This window comes from Esox lucius, chromosome 17 (assembly GCF_011004845.1).
Source record: "Esox lucius isolate fEsoLuc1 chromosome 17, fEsoLuc1.pri, whole genome shotgun sequence".
Taxonomy (NCBI): Eukaryota; Metazoa; Chordata; class Actinopteri; order Esociformes; family Esocidae; genus Esox; species Esox lucius.
In genome coordinates this window covers 45,048,150-45,066,089 of record NC_047585.1, presented here as the reverse complement: position 1 = coordinate 45,066,089, position 17,940 = coordinate 45,048,150, and the positions used below count along the sequence as shown (strand labels likewise).

General features: G+C 43.1%; 1 protein-coding gene across 2 annotated transcripts in view; it reads right to left on the bottom strand.

The window, feature by feature from the left end:
• The window catches only part of slc7a10a (solute carrier family 7 member 10a), a 32,966-nt gene extending 18,046 nt beyond the window's left edge, over positions 1-14,920 (bottom strand). For both annotated transcript variants that reach the window (XM_029114283.2, XM_034287068.1), the window contains exons 1-2: positions 14,644-14,920; positions 3,552-3,756 (exon numbers count right to left, since the gene is read on the bottom strand). In XM_029114283.2, the coding sequence (XP_028970116.1) occupies positions 3,552-3,756; positions 14,644-14,800 (362 nt within the window). In that variant the 5' untranslated portion in view covers positions 14,801-14,920. The remainder of the gene's footprint in view (positions 1-3,551; positions 3,757-14,643) is intronic.
• Positions 14,921-17,940: the final 3,020 nt, after the last annotated feature.

Genomic DNA, 17,940 nt, shown 5'->3' with positions numbered 1-17,940 from the left:
TGTGTGGCATCCCCTCTTCTTTTTATAACAGACTGCAAACATCTGGGGACTGAGGAGACAAGTTGCTCAAGTTTATGAATAGGAATGTTGTCCCATTCTTGTCCAATACAGGCTTCTAGTTGCTCAACTGTCTTAGGTATTCTTTGTCGCACCTTCCTCTTTATGATGCGCCAAATGTTTTCTATGGGTGAAAGATCTGGACTGCAGGCTGGCCATTTCAGTACCCGGATCCTTCTTCTATGCAGCCATGACATTGTAATTGATGCAGTATGTGGTCTGGCATTGTCATGATGGAATATGCAAGGTCTTCCCTGAAAGAGACAACGTCTGGATGGGAGCATATGTTGTTCTAGAACTTGGATATAACTGTCAGCACTGATGGTGCCTTTCCAGATGTGTAGGCTGACTTTGCCACACGCACTCATGCAACCCCATACCATCAGAGATTCAGGCTTCTGAACTGAGCGCTGATAACAACTTGGGTTGTCCTTGTCCTCTTTAGTCCGGATGACATGGCGTCCCAGTTTTCCAAAATTAACTTCAAATTTTGATTAGTCTGACCACAGAACACTTTTCCACTTTGCCACAGTCCATTTTAAATGATCCTTGGCCCAGAAAAAAGCCTGCGCTTCTGGATCCTGTTTAGATACTGCTTCTTTTTTGACCTATAGAGTTTTAGCCGGCAACAGTGAATGGCACGGTGGATTGTGTTCACCGACAATGTTTTCTGGAAGTATTCCTGAGCCCATGTTGTGATTTCCATTACAGTATCATTCCTTTATGTGATGCAGTGCCGTCCGAGGGCCCGAAGATCACAGGCATCCAGTATGGTTTTCCGGCCTTGACCCTTACGCACAGAGATTGTTCCAGATTCTCTGAATCTTTTGATGATATTATGCACTGTAGATGATGATAACTTCAAACTCTTTGCAATTTTTCTCGGAGAAACTCCTTTCTGATATTGCTCCACTATTTTTCGCTGCAGCATTGGGGGAATTGGTGATCCTCTGCCCATCTTGACTTCTGAGAGACACTGCCACTCTGAGAGGCTCTTTTTATACCCAATCATGTTGCCAATTGACATAATAAGTTGCAAATTGGTCCTTCAGCTGTTCCTTATCTGTACATTTAAATTTTCCGGCCTCTTATTGCTACCTGTCCCAACTTTTTTGGAATATGTAGCTCTCATGAAATCCAAAATGAGCCAATATTTGGCATGACATTACAAAATGTCTCACTTTCAACATTCGATATGTTATCTATATTCTATTGTGAATTAAATATAAGTTTATGAGATTTGTATATTATTCCTTTTTTACTCACAATTTGTACAGTGTCCCAGCTTTTTTGGAATCGGGTTTGTAAAAAAAGGAATTATTAGAAATGATACAGAACAATTAGAAAAGTGAAAAATCACAATTGGATAAGTCTCCACCCCTTTGTAAAACCGTTCCTAATACAGCTTAGGTTAACCAGTCACACATGAAGTTCATTGGCTTTCACCTGTATTAAATTCTCGTTATTCACAGGATTTCAGGAAAAACTCAACAGCTTCTGTAGGTGCTCTCTGACGGGTTCTGAACCGCAAATCAAACTCTGAACAAAGAATGTGAATCAAGGAGCTTTCAAAAGAACAGAAGGGCCAGTGGTCGAAAGTGGAACGTTTTATGCAAATAAAACACAGCAAATCACTAAAAGAACATCATCCCGCCTGTGGAGCAAGGAGGTGGCAGCATCATGTTATGGGGATGTTTCACACTGTCAAGGACAGGGGCACTTGTTAGAATAGAAGGAAAAATCTATGGAGAAATTCACAGAAAAGTCCTTCAGGAAATGCTGCTGCCCTCCGTAAGAAAGCTTTATTCCAGATGATGGCTCACTTCTCAGCCATCATCTGGAATAAACCACAGTGATAGAGGAATTTTTACATTATTTTCCTCATCATCTGCTCCCAATCCACCAGCTGTGTTCCTTCTGACTTCCAGTCAGCTTATGTCCCTCCTCCTCAAGAAACCAACTCTTAATCTCTCTGATCCAAAACTACAGACCTGTATCCCTTCTTCCTTTTCTTTCTAAAACGCTAGAGCGTGCTGTTTCTAACCAACTCTCTTCTTATCTGTCCCAGAACAATCTTCTGGACCTTAACCAAACAGGTTTCGACAGGTCACTTGATCAAGACCGCTCTTCTCTGTGTCACAAGGCCACCTTGTACTGGCAAAGCAAGCTCTTTTTCCTCTGTTCTTATCCTCCTTGATCTTTCTGCTGCCTTTGACACTGTGAACCACCAGATCCTCGTCTCCACCCTCTCAGAGCTGGGGGTCTCAGGTTCTGCCCACACTTGGTTTGCATCCTACCAGGCAGGCTGCTCCTACCAGGTTTAATGGAGCGGGTCTGTGTCTGCGCCACACCCTCTCACTCCTGGTGTACTTCAGGGACACTTAACTTTTCTCTGGCACTGAATTTGTCAACTAATGATTTCGGTGAAGGAAAATGTACTTATTATGATTGTCATATGTTATTTTTCCCAGATGAATGCACCTATTGTAAGTCGCTCTGGATAGGAGCGTCTGCTAAATGACTAAAATGAAAATGGAAAATGGAAAACTTGTATGCAGGTGATGGAAGTTCACCTTTAAGCATTACAGTGGGTGGCTCAGTCAGAAACCTCAACCTAACTCCAAACAAAAATGTTCACCTGTCCATCAATGTTTAACAAGCAACTTGAAAAAGCTAAAACCGTTTCATAAAGAGTAATGGTCAAATTTGGCCAAATCGCAATGTGCAAATTTGTCAGAGACATATCCAAACACAAGCAGCCCGTAATATAAGGTGCTAAATGTATTTTCCACCTGGTATTTACTCTGGGCGGTGAAGACTTTTCACAATATACAACATTTTTAGATGCATGACACTCTGAGACCCCAACACGACAGAATGTAAAGAAAAAAAACTTCCAGGGACCTCAGGCTTTATATAAGCTCAATTACCTCTCCATGAGCTCTTACCGGAGCATTCACTGGTTTCCTCAATTGAAATTAGAGTCATGGGTCATTCTACATTTGACTTAATCCACTTACTTCACTGCGATAACTGACAAAGACACACGTGGCCTCTATTTTCTTGCCACCTCCTTCTCAGTAGTATTGGATGAGGTCTAAGTTCCCTTAACCCTTCTCATTGTGTTCCCCTTCTTATTGTATTCTTTTTAGTTTTTTATTTATTTACATTGGTATTCTCTTGATATTATTGTCAGTAATTTTTTGCCTGCATTCTTAGGAGCTTGAAACAGTCACATTTCACACATTTAACATCTCCCCATAAAATCTCCCTAATTTGTGAATGCAACCAATGACATTTGATTTGGGTGAATTCAGGTCAACTGTCGTCAATTTCAAAAAGTACATTTAAATTTCAAACCCCAGTCAAAAAAGGTACGTCTTATAAATAGATTAATGTTTAATGGGAAATGATGGACTTGAGATTGTTGGATTAGAATAATCTAAACTGATTTCCATTCAGTACAAACGGACGCCGACCCTGACAACACCTACCCCACCAGGCCTCCGAATATCTCCGTGACGTAGGAGTAGTCTCCCCCCGACTTGGGGATGGTGACACCCAGCTCGGCGTAGCACATGGATCCCAGGGCACAGATGCCCCCTCCACACACCCACACGATGAGGGACAGGCCCACGGACCCAGCATGCTCCAGGACTCCCTTAGGGGAGATGAAGATGCCAGAACCGATGATGTTGCCTGCGAAGGAAGACCATGGAGGACAGGTTAGTGTGTGGCGCGGGGCGGTCTGTTGGACAGCCTCAATGCTTCCAGGGCACCAGGGCTGCTACAGCATGGGTTTACATCCGGCCTACTGCTCTTTCTCCTCTGGTCTTTCAAAAGTTTCCTGTACAAGGAAAATATGCCTGGAAAAAAGATATCTTTAAAAATAAATAGATTTGTTTTGTGTTCAATAGTGTCAAGTCTAAAGGTTTACGCCGATAACCTCCAGACTTCCATTTCCTGGTTGTCACTGTTTCGAAACATAATCAGTGAAGATATATATTTGTCTGGAATATTCATCTGGCTGTCAACAACCTCATGTCCCTTGATGGGGGGGGTCAAAATCTGCAGAAACCATGAGTAAAATACATTAACATACATTAACTCTCTTTTTTATTAGTTTTTCCTTGCTATTTCATATATAAGCATATGGTTAAAATTGCTTAAAAAGGAACTTATAAAAACATATTTCATTGTTTGAATTACCATGAAGTTTAATAATAACTCACAAACCATGTGGTCTAATAGACACCACAATATTCTCCCATCCTCTAGTTGTCATACTGGTGGATCAAATGCATCAGAATATAGTAGTTCTGGGGTGTTAATGATCTCCTTATTATCATCAGAATATTGTAGTTCTGGGGTGTTAATGATCTCCTTGTTATCATCAGAATATTGTAGTTCTGGGGTGTTTATGATCTCCTTGTTATCATCAGAATTTAAATCCCTCGTGGAGTCATCCGAATGTGTTAGATCTTCTCACTGATTCGTGGTGTTTTCTCCCTGGCCCGACATCAGTCCTAATGCCAGTATAGTGCATCCTGTTTCAGTTAGGCTCTAGGAGAAATTATATAACCTGTATCTGTTTGTCAGTAGGTCTGAGTTCTGTCTTCATCACCGGGGACAGATCATGGAGCTTGGACATTGTGTCCAAAATGGCACCATAGTCCCTATACAGAGCAGCCTCCTTATCCTGACGATAGCGGAGACTACATCTGACCAGACTACCAGGCTACATCTGACCAGACTTCCAGGCTACATCGGACCAGACTATCAGGCTACATCTGACCAGACTATCAGGCTACATCTGACCAGACTTCCAGGCTACATCTGACCAGACTTCCAGGCTACATCTGACCAGACTATCAGGCTACATCTGACCAGACTACCAGGCTACATCTCACCAGGCTACCAGGGTACATCTGACCAGACTACCAGGTTACATCTGACCAGGCTACCAGGGTTCATCTGACCAGGCTACCAGGCTACATCTAATCAGACTACCAGGCTACATCTAATCATACTACCAGGATACACCTGAACAGGCTACCAGGCTACATCTGACCAGGCTACATCTGACCAGACTACTAGGCTACAGTTGACCAGGAATCATCTGACCAGGCTACCAGGCTACATCTGGCCAGACTACCAGGCTACATCTGACCGGGCTAGACCTGTCAAAGCAAACACCACAGCAAGACACCATGTGTCTTAAATGACCCCCTATTCCCTATTAAAGTGCATACTTTTGACCTAGGTCCTATGGGCTCAAAGTGCACTGGGGAATAGGGAAACTTTTTTAAAAACAGGATAAGAAACCCAAAGTAGTCAGAGGGATTTGGGGGTAAGGGCTGACGGGGGTTTCGAAGTCATTCCCCTGCAAACATTTAAACGACGTGGGAAAGTGCAGCCAGGGCCATGATCTCCGGAGAGGCCCGGCAAAGCAAAGCATCCATCACAAACAACTCCTGCTCCCTCAATGTACTGTAAAGGCTCCAGTGAATAGGGCAGCTCTGAACAGTACACTTCCTCTTGTCACTTCTGATCAAGAGGGAGGACGCTGAGGAGCGCTGACAGGGGGGGGGGGGCATTACATAATTCTGTTGTGTTTTGTTTTTCGTCCCTCATCACAAATCGGTAGTGGCATCGCCGTGGAGATTATATGGGTGACTCCACAAACGGGGAGGGGAGACATTTTGACCTTTCAGTGCCGTCACCATGACAAATGGCCGGTGGGGAAGCCCCACTAAGATCTGCCGCCCGCACAACTGCATCTGTCTTGGCAGACATATCAGCCCCTGTCGCTTGAAATAGATTTAAACTATGAAACCGATAAAGACATTTGCATTTCAGACGCTCAGCGGATGGTCCTGATCAAGTTATATATTTTTAGGATCCAACAAGCTTTTAACTAAAAGATGGATAAAAAAAAGCATAAATCTTTTCTTACTTTGTGGTCTCGGTTCATCTCTACCTGTAGTAATGGAGCTCCCCCAGAGCACAAGAACAACCCTGCACAAAGAGCAGAGGTCGTGCTGACGTGGAGAGCCTTTAAGCCTGGAGGGTATAATTATCCAGAGAGGCTGATCGTGAGTCAGTTCTGTATTTTCCTGCTAACACAAAAGGTCATGGTTGGTGGAGAAGGAGCTGTTCCTCGATCTGTCTCCAAGGGCACATTTGCCTTTGAGCAGTGCCTAGATTCTGTTAATCCAGTGGCTTCCTGTTCACTGTACATGACTTCCTGTCTCTGACTTTGAACACAACACGCTTCAAGTCCATGGTTCTATAATATATTTTATGTACACAGTATGTTTTATAGAGAGAGAGCAGAGTGACAGTCTTTTTCCACAAGACCAAGAGTCCAGCCCCTATATTCACAAAGCATCAGAGTAGGGATTTCTCTCTGCAGTCTGATTCCATATGATCCAAACATTCAACTGATCCTGGATCAAGTCAGAGTAGGATTGCCAACCTAGGATCTCTCTATGTAGTCCAATTCATTATGATCTGAACACTCAACTGATCCTGGATCAACACTCCTCTGACAGACTTGACGAAGGACAGGCCCATGTTCTTCCAACTGACAGCAGTTCTATGCATAACAACAACTCAGAAACCTCAGCCTAAATAAACGGAAGCAACATCAAACAAATACTAACTTCTGGGTGAACTGGCTGAGTTACTCGTTCCATGTCTTAAGATGTAAAGTACTTGAGTAGTTGCTGAGCCACTTCCTACACGTAGTGGAAAAGCACTTGACCTTGTCCAAAAGATATCCAGTCCAGATAAAATCCTGAGAACACAGGACTCACAATATTGATATAGTAAATAACAGCCAGAAGTTTATCACAATGTTTTGGTGAAGATAGAAATAGGTACTGTGAGTGTAAGAGACAGAACCATTTAACAGAGGCAAACTATGTGTTGTAGTTTTATAACGGGTGAGACAGGGAGGGGGAGAAGGGGACAGAAGGGTGGCTGTACAGAGACAGGGAGGGGGACAGGATCTGTCCAGGGTGGTCATCCGTCCAGGTAGGTAATCCTTTCAGGGTAGTCACCCGACCAGGATAGTCATCTGTCCAGGGTAGTCATTTCATCCAGGGTAGTCATCTATCCAAGATTGTCAAACCATCCAGGAAAAGTCATCTATCCAGAGTAGTCATTTCGAGGACATTTGAGGTAAGTGTCCGACAGAATATCATGGATTAAGGATCCATGAGTCAAATTCTTATAAGTAAAAGATAAATAAAAAATAAAAATCTGACTTTAAGTTAAAAAAGACTGCAAGTGCAGCAGAGTGCCATACTGCATGACCAGCAATAGAGACATAAAAATAATTTACAATGTACATACTGTACATACATATCACATAAGTAGAATCTCTATAATACCTCAGACAGACATGAAATTCCAAGTTTCCAAGCAAGTGTTTTTGATGACATGAGGCAGATATCGGCTAGTAACATTCTATACAAATTCTACCAGTTTTGTCTAAACAGCACAATTTTAAGCAGACCTGTGTTCAGCTCACTTGTGGATTTCTTTGATTCTAAAGTATCAAAGCTGGGTTTTTGCAACAAGCAAGGTTAAAAATCAACTGTTCAGAAGGTCAAATGTTTGTTGTTCAATTGTCAACTAAATTAAAATAATCCTTTAATTTGGGACAGAAAGCTACCAATTAAAAGGGGGTTAAAACAGGAACTCATAGTCACCTGGGGCTCTTCAGTAGTTCCCACCTCACTAGGTAGGACACACAATGCCCTACCTCCAGGAGACCTTGGTCAAAAGTAGTTCACTAGATAGACAATATGTTGCTTTTGGGGCCAGAAACATATTAATTGACTCTCTCCCACAAAAAACTTGTTTAACGTGTATCTACATGCTTGGGCAGAGGGCCAGGGGCTGGTGTCATGAACTTTCAGCTCTAGGCTGAATTTCAAATTGCATACTATGTACAGCATGTACATACTTTGTGGGTGATGGTGAAGTACGTTCTGTTTAGTATATAGTAAGCTAGTATGCCAGTACTGGGGCCGACTGGGACATACTACTTTGTCCTGAAATTGCGTCTCAACATTAGATCATTTTATCATGTCAAGTTTGAATGTTTAGCTGGACACCATTAAGCATTGTGTGAAACTGACTAACATTATAAGGAAACATTTACTTCCACTACAAGTGGCATGTACTGTGTGGCTTTTGTCACTGGAAGTTTTAATAGTTCACAAGCCAGTAGTTCTAGTAGTATCTTACTACTTGGAATAGACATAAGAATTGAGTACATGCAAGCGAGACTGCAGACTAACTTTACACTGACAATGCTAACCTTGCTTGGTAGCTGGCTACGGCTAGTTAAACACAGCTGACATCTGAACCTACTGGATTGCACCTAAAATGTTAACCAAGTTAGCGTGTTACATTTCATGGCACTAACAGCATTTGTTTTTCTTTCATACGTGAATGATAGGCAACAACTATTAATACAGGTTACGGTAACAGACATTTTCATCAAGTGAAACAATTAGAAAGGTTTTTTGCTTCTAAACTCAGAAACAAAGAGATCTATTGTCTGATCTCACAGTGAATCTTGACATTTGCACGGTCACATCGCAAAAAACTCTGAGAAACCTTGGCATTAGCAAGCAAGCAAGTTTATTTATATAGCACAATTCTTACATCGAAGCAATTCAATGTGCTTTACAATGAAAAATAAAACAAATATATAAAAATACAATAACATAAAAACAAATACTCAAATGAAAACATCAAAACAAACGAAAACATAATAATAAAAAAAAATTATTCGGGTCCTAAACCATTCAGAGATTTATAGACTAAAAGCACCACTTTGAAATCTATTCTGTAACTGACTGGAAGCCAATGCAAAGATTTAAGAACCGGAGTGATGTGCTCTGTTCTCTTGGTCCTGGTTAACATTTAAGCAGCAGCATTCTGAATGAGCTGCAGCTGTTTTACAGTCTTTTTGGGGACTCCAGTTAAGAGGCCATTACAGTAGTCAACCCTACTAGAGATTAAAGCATGGATGAGCTTCTCTTGGTCTTTTTGGGACACCAAGCCCTTGATTCTGGCTATATTTTTTTGATGAAAGAATGCTGTTTTGGTGACCGCTTTGATATGATTGTTAAAAGTCTCAGTCTATCAGAACACCAAGATTACGCACTTGATCCCTGGTTTTAAGGGCCCGAGAATCCAGCTCTTTACTAATACTTGTTCTTTTATTTTTGTTGCTAAACACAATCATCTCAGTTTATTTAGTTTAATTGTAGACAATTTTGGTTCATCCAGGTATTTATGTGCTCTATACAGTGACATGGAGTCTATTGAGCTGCTGTCATACGGTTCAAGAGCCATATATACAGTATTTGAGTATCATCGGCAAAGCTGTGGTAGGAAATGTTGTTGTTCTGTAGAATTTGGCCCAGAGGTAGCAAATGAATTACTTAAAAATCATGCAATGTGATTTTCTGGATTTTTGTTTTAGATTCCGTCACTCACAGTTGAAGAGTACCTATGATAACAATTACAGACTTCTACATGCTTTGTATAGTGGGAAAACCTTGTTCTCCCCACTGTAGATTGAACAGAAGCGGTCCGAGAACTGATCCCTGTGGAACTCCGCATGTCATGATTCATGATTACCAATGGTGACAAAGTCACTCCGGCCATCTAGATAAGATCTGAATCAATCAAGGACTGTCCCGGAGAGTCCTACCCAATTTTCCAGCCTATCTATAAGTGTTCTATGATCTACAGCAGGGGTCTCCAAATTATTCCACAGAGGGCCGAGTGTCTGCAGGTTTTCGCTCTCTCCTTGTATTTGATTGACTAATTAGGTTACTAATTGGTTCGTTTCTACCCTCACCTGGTTTCTTAGGTGTGAACTGGGAACCAATTTATAGGAAAAACCAAAAACCAGCAGACACATGGCCCTCCGTGGAATGGTTTGGAGACCCCTGATCTACAGTGTCAAATGCTGCAGTGAGATCTTAATAACCAGAACTGTTATTTTATCTGAATCAGTATTCACCTGTATATCATTAAAACTTTAATCAGGGCCGTTTCATTACTGTGGTGAGGACGGAAACCTGTTTGAAATGTGTCTAAGAGACCGCTTGAGGTCACAAAATTGCTGAGTTGATTGAAGACAACCTTCTCAATGATCTTGGTTATAAAAGGGAGATTTGATACAGGTCTATAGTTGTTCATTATAGATGCATCCAGTGTTCTCTTTTTTAATAGGGGCTTAATGGCAGCAGTTTGTAGAGATGCTGGGAAAATGCCTGATTGCAGAGAGCTATTAACTATTTGCTGTAGGTCCATTGGTATAGAGTAAACATGTTTTTTTAAAGTCTGATGGCAGTATGTCGAAACAGCAAGTGGAAGTTTTAAGATGTCGAACTGTTTCTTCTAGGGATTTTTGATTAATTGTATTAAACTGCGACATAATAACCAAGTTATGTCTCGGTGGTCGTGGTGACGGTACAGAGTCCTTGTTAGACTGTGTAGTTCTGATGGTCCGTCTACTTTTTTCACTAAAGAAACACACATTCATTACACACAGTGGACATGAGTTCTGATGCTATCTGCTTTATTGGGTTTGTAAGCTTGTTCGACCATGACAAATAGAGTGCGGGTATTGTTGATATTTTTGTTGATCATTCCTGATAAATGTTGCTGTCTGGCCCTGCATAACTCTTTGTTGAAGATACCAAGGCTTTGTTTATAGATGTCATAGTGGATTTGAAGTTTAGTTTTCCTCCACTTACGTTCCCCTTTCCTACATTCTCTTTTCAGGGTTCTTACCATCATGGTGGTTCTCCATGGTGTTTTCTGTTTGCTCATAGTTTTATTTAACTTTACCGACATGATAGCATTACCCTCAACACTGATCTTTCTTTCGATGAACACATAAAATAGATTTTTAACAACAGTTTTTTTTCCATCATCGGAAACAAAATCTGACTTTTGAAGCACACAGGTGCTAGAATCTTAACTAGAACTTTAAAAAAGTATCTCATTACTCCAATATTTGCCTCTTCACACTGGCTGACTGTAAGGGCTAGGACTGATTTCAGAGTATTATTGTTAACCTACAAAACACTACATGGAGTTGCTCCTACTTATCTCTCTGACTTGGTCAAAGCCATACATACATACACATACACCAAAATCACAAGATGCAGGCATTATTATTATATCTAGAGTTTCTAAACAAACAGCTGGAGGCAGGGCTTTTTCCCACAGAGCTCCACTACTGTAGAATGATCTGCTGTTTAAATTGAGAGACACTGACTTATCTACTGAAGACTCATCTCTTTAGCAAGTTCTATGATTAAGGGTAGTCTGGTCCAGGAGTGTTTTAGTCCCTAGTTTTTACACTGCAATTATTTATAAAGTTCAGCCTGAGAGTAGTTTGTTCCCCTGGGAGAATTGACCAGATTTTATCTGGACAGGAATATGCCAAAACCTTGGGAAAGGTACCTCCTAGTTATTATACCAGGGAAATAGTGTGATTAGGTATTCTTGTGAGGTCTGCTCTCTCAAACTTTCTTGGTGTTCTAGTTGACCTTATGAGGACATGAGCACTTGGACCACATCTCAAATCTACCTGGCCTAAGTGAATCGCAGCTGTCCCTGCCCCAAGTTCTCCTGGTTTGTTGCCAATCAGGTTGTTGCCAGATGACTCCTGTGGCCACTGCCCACACCCCACCCGACTGTCCCAGTCCTGTCCCAGTCCACACCCCTCCGGACTGTCCTAGTCCACACCCACCTGACTGTCCAAGTCTGTCCCAGTCCACACCCCAACTGATTGTCCCAGTCCTGTCCCAGTCCAGACCCCCACTGACCATCCCAATCCACACCCCAACTGATTGTCCCAGTCCTGTCCCAGTCCAGACCCCCACTGACCATCCCAATCCACACCCCAACTGATTGTCCCAGTCCTGTCCCAGTCTACACCCTACCAGATTGTCCCAGTCCACACCCCACCTGATTGTCCCAGTCCTGTCCCAGTCCAGGCCCACCCGACCATCCCAACCACACCCTACCTGACTGTCCCCGTCCTGTCCCAGTCCTGTCCCAGTCCACACCCTACCAGATTGTCCTAGTCCTGTCCCAGTCCACACTCCACCTGACCGTCTCAGTCCACACCCCACCTGACTACTCCCAGTCCTGTCCCAGTCCTGTCCCAGTCCACACCCTACCAGATTGTCCTAGTCCTGTCCCAGTCCACACTCCACCTGACCGTCTCAGTCCACACCCCACCTGACTACTCCCAGTCCTGTCCCAGTCCTGTCCCAGTCCACACCCTACCAGATTGTCCCAGTCCTGTCCCAGTCCACACTCCACCTGACCGTCTCAGTCCACACCCCACCTGACTGTCCCAGTCCTGTCTCAATCCACACCCAACCAAACTGACCTTACAAGGTTTTTTTTCCTAGCAATTGTGCATGAACTGTTGTTGCTTGCTCTTTGGGGTTTTAGGCTGGGTGTCTGTAAAAGCACTTTTTCATAACTGCTGATGTAAAATGAGCTTTATAAAATGCATTTGATTGGTTGATTTATTGAGAGACTTGTTGCAAACCCCTCCTCTTTCACTGAGCAAGGGGTTGTAGTCTATATTACCCCAAAAGGCATGCATGGTTACATACTTCAAGAATCCACCGGAAACAGTAGACCACCTGGGGAGTTTTGGCATGCTATTTTCAGCGTACTACGGTTTGGGACATACTAATCTTCTGGCATACTAATCTGGTATAGTATGGATTGCATGTAATTTGAGAATCAGCCCTAGTCACAACCAAAGGAAAATGCTGTCCATGTCACAGGATTGGTTCTCGGATTAGCAACCAGAGACAACTACAGCAAATATCACAGTAATAACAAAAACAATAAAGACAATATAGGTATGTGGAATAGGCTCTCTTTCACAGGCCTCACAACAAAAACTGAGTCAACAGTAAAACCTGTGTTCCCAACACTTCATTAATAAATATTTAAGTTCATACAAACTTGAGAAACTTCTTGAAATATATCTTTTTTTTATGTATTCAATAAAATAAAACAAAAAAGTGTTTAAAATTTAAAAGAAATACTTAGCCTAGTAAGCTTTTCAAGAGGACATTGGTGTGAGATGTGTGCATGTTTGAAAGGTTGTTTTCATGACTGGAAAACGAGGTCTGTAGCTTGACCAACACAACAAGGTTGCCTATAGCAAACAAAATCGTAAATTTCAAGCTACTGGGTTACTGAACTCGAATATCCAGTACCCGGGCCTAGAGTTGAGGGGAGTGTGGTCATACCCCCCCCCCCCCACCCCCACCTCCCAGCCAACGTGAAAAACCCAGCACACATTGACCCTGACCGCCCCTATATGCAAGAGAAACCTACGCATGATCACAAGGATATCACAAGATATTATCCCTTTATGGAATGTGGACATTGTACAGGGAATTGTACACAGGCCTAGCTTCAGAATTAGAACGGTTTTTTTCTGATAAGGGAACGGATAAAGTTAACAAGTTGAATTATCCGGCTAGTATAAGACTTTATTGTTTTATACAAGACCAATTAACGTGCCCTTGACAGCAGGTGTTTTGCAATGCAAAACAGTTCCCCCTTTCAGCGACTAATAAAACTAGTGTTATAGCAAAGAATAAAAGCATAGTTAGGCCTATCTATCATTACAATGAATTCAACACATAACACACATAACGTGTTCTTTCTAAAGGGTGAAATGATAGGCTACGCCACCTAACAGGCTAACACATAACTTTTCTAATAATAGGTATTACCTCTGCAAAAACTAGATCTATCTTTAACGTCACCGGACAATTAGTTGAACATTAAATGTTCAATGATAACATTAAAATAATTGTATGTACCGTTTGATAAGCAGCAATCTTTAATATCGTCATCATAGCCCGTGCTGTCAGAAACCATACGGTTAAGTTATAGATTTGAGCGCAACAGCTGAACTGACCCGTCAGTGACCGACAATTCACAAACTGATAACACTCCAGATCAGATGGCCATTCATACCGTCCACCGGCGTCTTACGGTGTCCAGATCAGATGAGAGATTTCCAGCCACGTAAGCATTGTTTTACAGTAGCCTCGACCAGCTATCCCCTCATATGATGCAACATCGCGAAGAGTTTCCTAGGAGAACCTGTACTCTATTCAGATACTCAGATATTCATAAGCAGGGAAACTAGATTATAGCGGCATTCATCACAAAATCATCAAAAGTAGGCTACTCGTGCCTAATGTTTAAACAGCCAATCTTTTCAATAGCCTATTTACTCATCTATATGTAGTATCATATTGACGCAAACAAAGGTATATGAATGCAATGCCATCTAAATTCATTAACAGACCTCGCGTGCTCCACACGAGACTGGAAAGATGCGGAAGCAACTAAAAGCAGAAAATATTGTATTATTAGACTACTGTAATTGAAATACTCAGGATAACTACATTTCCACAATTAGAACTCTTGCAACTACACTTCATCCACATATAACAGGACATGTAGGATAATTATGTTATATTGTCTCACCAATTATAATGGCACAGGCGCTGAGAAGTCCGATTTCTTTCTTTAGTGTGACTCTGTCTGCTGGCGCGCCGCTCTTATCTTTTCCGTTGAGTTCCATCACGGGCAGTTCAGCTTGCGAACCAGCGCCGCTCTTCCTACTCCTCTCTGTCCCATCCATGTCTGAGGCGCTTCCACAAAACAGCCCTCGGATCCTTCGACTGCGCTCCCACACTACACCGATTCACGGTCGATGGACATCACACGCATGCGCAGCTGTGCATTCTTGATTTGGAAAGCATGCAAAACGCACTTTTTTTCCAACGCGGAGAGGTAGTGACTGGTGGACAGGTTACCTGAAGTTTGTACGGTATTTGATAATCGCCTAACCTGATGACGTTTCATTCAATAACCATATTGTAATATGCTTAAAAATAATATAACATAATTTAGTTTCTGTTGTGGTGTAATAACAAAATGTTAATTTGACTGTTAATAAATTAATTTAGCATTGTAGAATTTAAGCCACTGTTTGAAATTATCTGAAATATATAACCCAATAAAGTAAAAGTATTGTAGCCGAACTTTTAGTGAACGTCCCTGTTACAGTAGCCTATATTCATTACATTAAACCATTGAACCGTACTGTTCTTTCAAAATATGGTACGCCATTTTAAATTATCTTAAGTACAGAACAACCGAACGAAGTATTATGTCCAATAAGCTGCATTGCATCATTGTTAAAACTAGTCTTTCTCTCAAAACGTAGTGTAAAGGGTGTGGTCCAAGCAGTATTTCCAGTACGTATTTTTCGTGTCTGAGCTAACACTGGCTGAGTTGTGGTTTCACCTTAATTGGGGAACACAGACCAAAAGTAATGACTGAAACGGAATTTATGGAATGTTACAAGATATCATTCCATTTAAAGTATTCCATTCCATACCTTGTTAAAAGCTGTCTTCCCCTCTCCAGCCTCGTAGTTCGGGCATGATTCGCCTGCACCTGGCCTCCACCTGACCTACACCTGGCCAGCACCTGGCCTGCACCTGGCCTGCACCTGGCCTGAACCTGACCTGGTCTGAACCTGATCTGCACCTGGCCTACACCTGGCCAGCACCTGGCCTGCACCTGGCCAGCACCTGGCCTGCACCTGGCCAGCACCTGGCCCATTATGGGTGCAGAACAACCTGGAGGAACTATACAGTTCCGGAAAAAATTAAGAGACCACTGCACCTTTTTCTTGCCTTTCCAAAAAAAATTAATAGGAATGTTTTGAGTGGTCAATTTGCAGTAGTCTCTTAACCCTTCTGTTCCTTACTCAAAACCTTCCTTTTCAACTTTTTTGAAAATTGTCCCTGGTACCAGAATATTCCCCCGGTACCAGAAAAATGTCCTTCATACCAGAATATTGTCCCAGTGCCAGAATATTGTTCTAGTACCAGCATATTGGCCCCTGTACAAGAATAGTGTCCCTGGATGTTGGAAAAACATCAGTTTTCAAACCAGAAGACACAGAGAATAAAGACATCAAACAGGAAGACACATCAACAAGAAAACAGACAGAATAAAGGCATCAAACAGGAAGACACATCAACAAGAAAACAGACAGAATAAAGGCATCAAATAAGAGAACAGGTGCCATCATCGCCCTTTTGTCTCCGAAGTTAAGCATGGTGGTTTTTAGTGGCCCGTGGAGACCAGATGCTGCTGGAAGTGCCGTTGAAGAGCCAGTAGGGGGCACTGTTTTCTCTGGTGTAAAGATAACACCCCAATTCCCAAGGCAGTGAGGAGGAGGATTTTTCCTACATAGGGTGCCGTGATTGGACATTTAACTGTCTCTGGATAAGAGTGTCTGTGAAATTAATAAAATTTTAATGTGAACAGGTGATCTGAATTAATGATGTTGCTAAAGCCTCCATTGCATTTATTGAAGGAATGGAATGTTACATTTTCAATAATCATCTCCAACTTCCACCCGGCTCACTCATACCCTCTGCTCACATGTGTGACTGAAATCAATGAAACGGGCTAAAGATGATACATGCATGCTCTGGTTAGGAACATCAGCTGAATGACTGAAATAAAAGTCAAAAGGTGGCGCTGCGCCAAAGGTGGTGGAAGACGTTTACTGCTGCTGTGTTAAAAAGTCTGCTGAGCAGATGGAAGTCTTCTAAACCCTGGCGTGTTTTCACTCAATCCCTCTGAGCAGTGGAGAGCCCCTTTCTCTGCGTAAACACTATTACTGGTGACCAGGGACAGGAAGAGCGTGAAAGGCCCTGTGATGAATGAGTCTGATCCCAAGCTGGATTTGCCCCGTTCCACCCTTACTCCAACCCCCACCCATAGACTACTGCCCCGTTCCACCCTTACTCCAACCCCCACCCATAGACTACTGCCCCGTTCCACCCTTACTCCAACCCCCACCCATAGACTACTGCCCCGTTCCACCCTTACTCCAACCCCCACCCATAGACTACTGCCCCGTTCCACCCTTACTCCAACCCCCACCCATAGACTACTGCCCCGTTCTACCCTTACTCCAACCCCCACCCATAGACTACTGCCCCGTTCCACCCTTACTCCAACCCCCACCCATAGACTACTGCCCCGTTCCACCCTTACTCCAACCCCCACCCATAGACTACTGCCCCGTTCCACCCTTACTCCAACCCCCACCCATAGACTACTGCCCCGTTCCACCCTTACTCCAACCCCCACCCATAGACTACTGCCCCGTTCCACCCTTACTCCAACCCCCACCCATAGACAACTGCCCCGTTCCACCCTTACTCCAACCCCCACCCATAGACAACTGCCCCGTTCCACCCTTACTCCAACCCCCACCCATAGACTACTGCCCCGTTCCACCCTTACTCCAACCCCCACCCATAGACTACTGCCCCGTTCTACCCTTACTCCAACCCCCACCCATAGACTACTGCCCCGTTCCACCCTTACTCCAACCCCCACCCATAGACTACTGCCCCGTTCCACCCTTACTCCAACCCCACCCATAGACTACTGCCCCGTTCCACCCTTACTCCAACCCCCACCCATAGACTACTGCCCCGTTCCACCCTTACTCCAACCCCCACCCATAGACTACTGCCCCGTTCCACCCTTACTCCAACCCCCACCCATAGACTACTGCCCCGTTCCACCCTTACTCCAACCCCAAGCATGGCTACCAGCTTCAGTATGCCACTATTCCCCCTACATCAGTGTTGCCCTCTCTCCCACCCTCTGTCCCACCCCTCTCCCACCCTCTGTCCCACCCCTCTCCCACCTTCTGTCCCACCCCTCTCCCACCCTCTGTCCCAT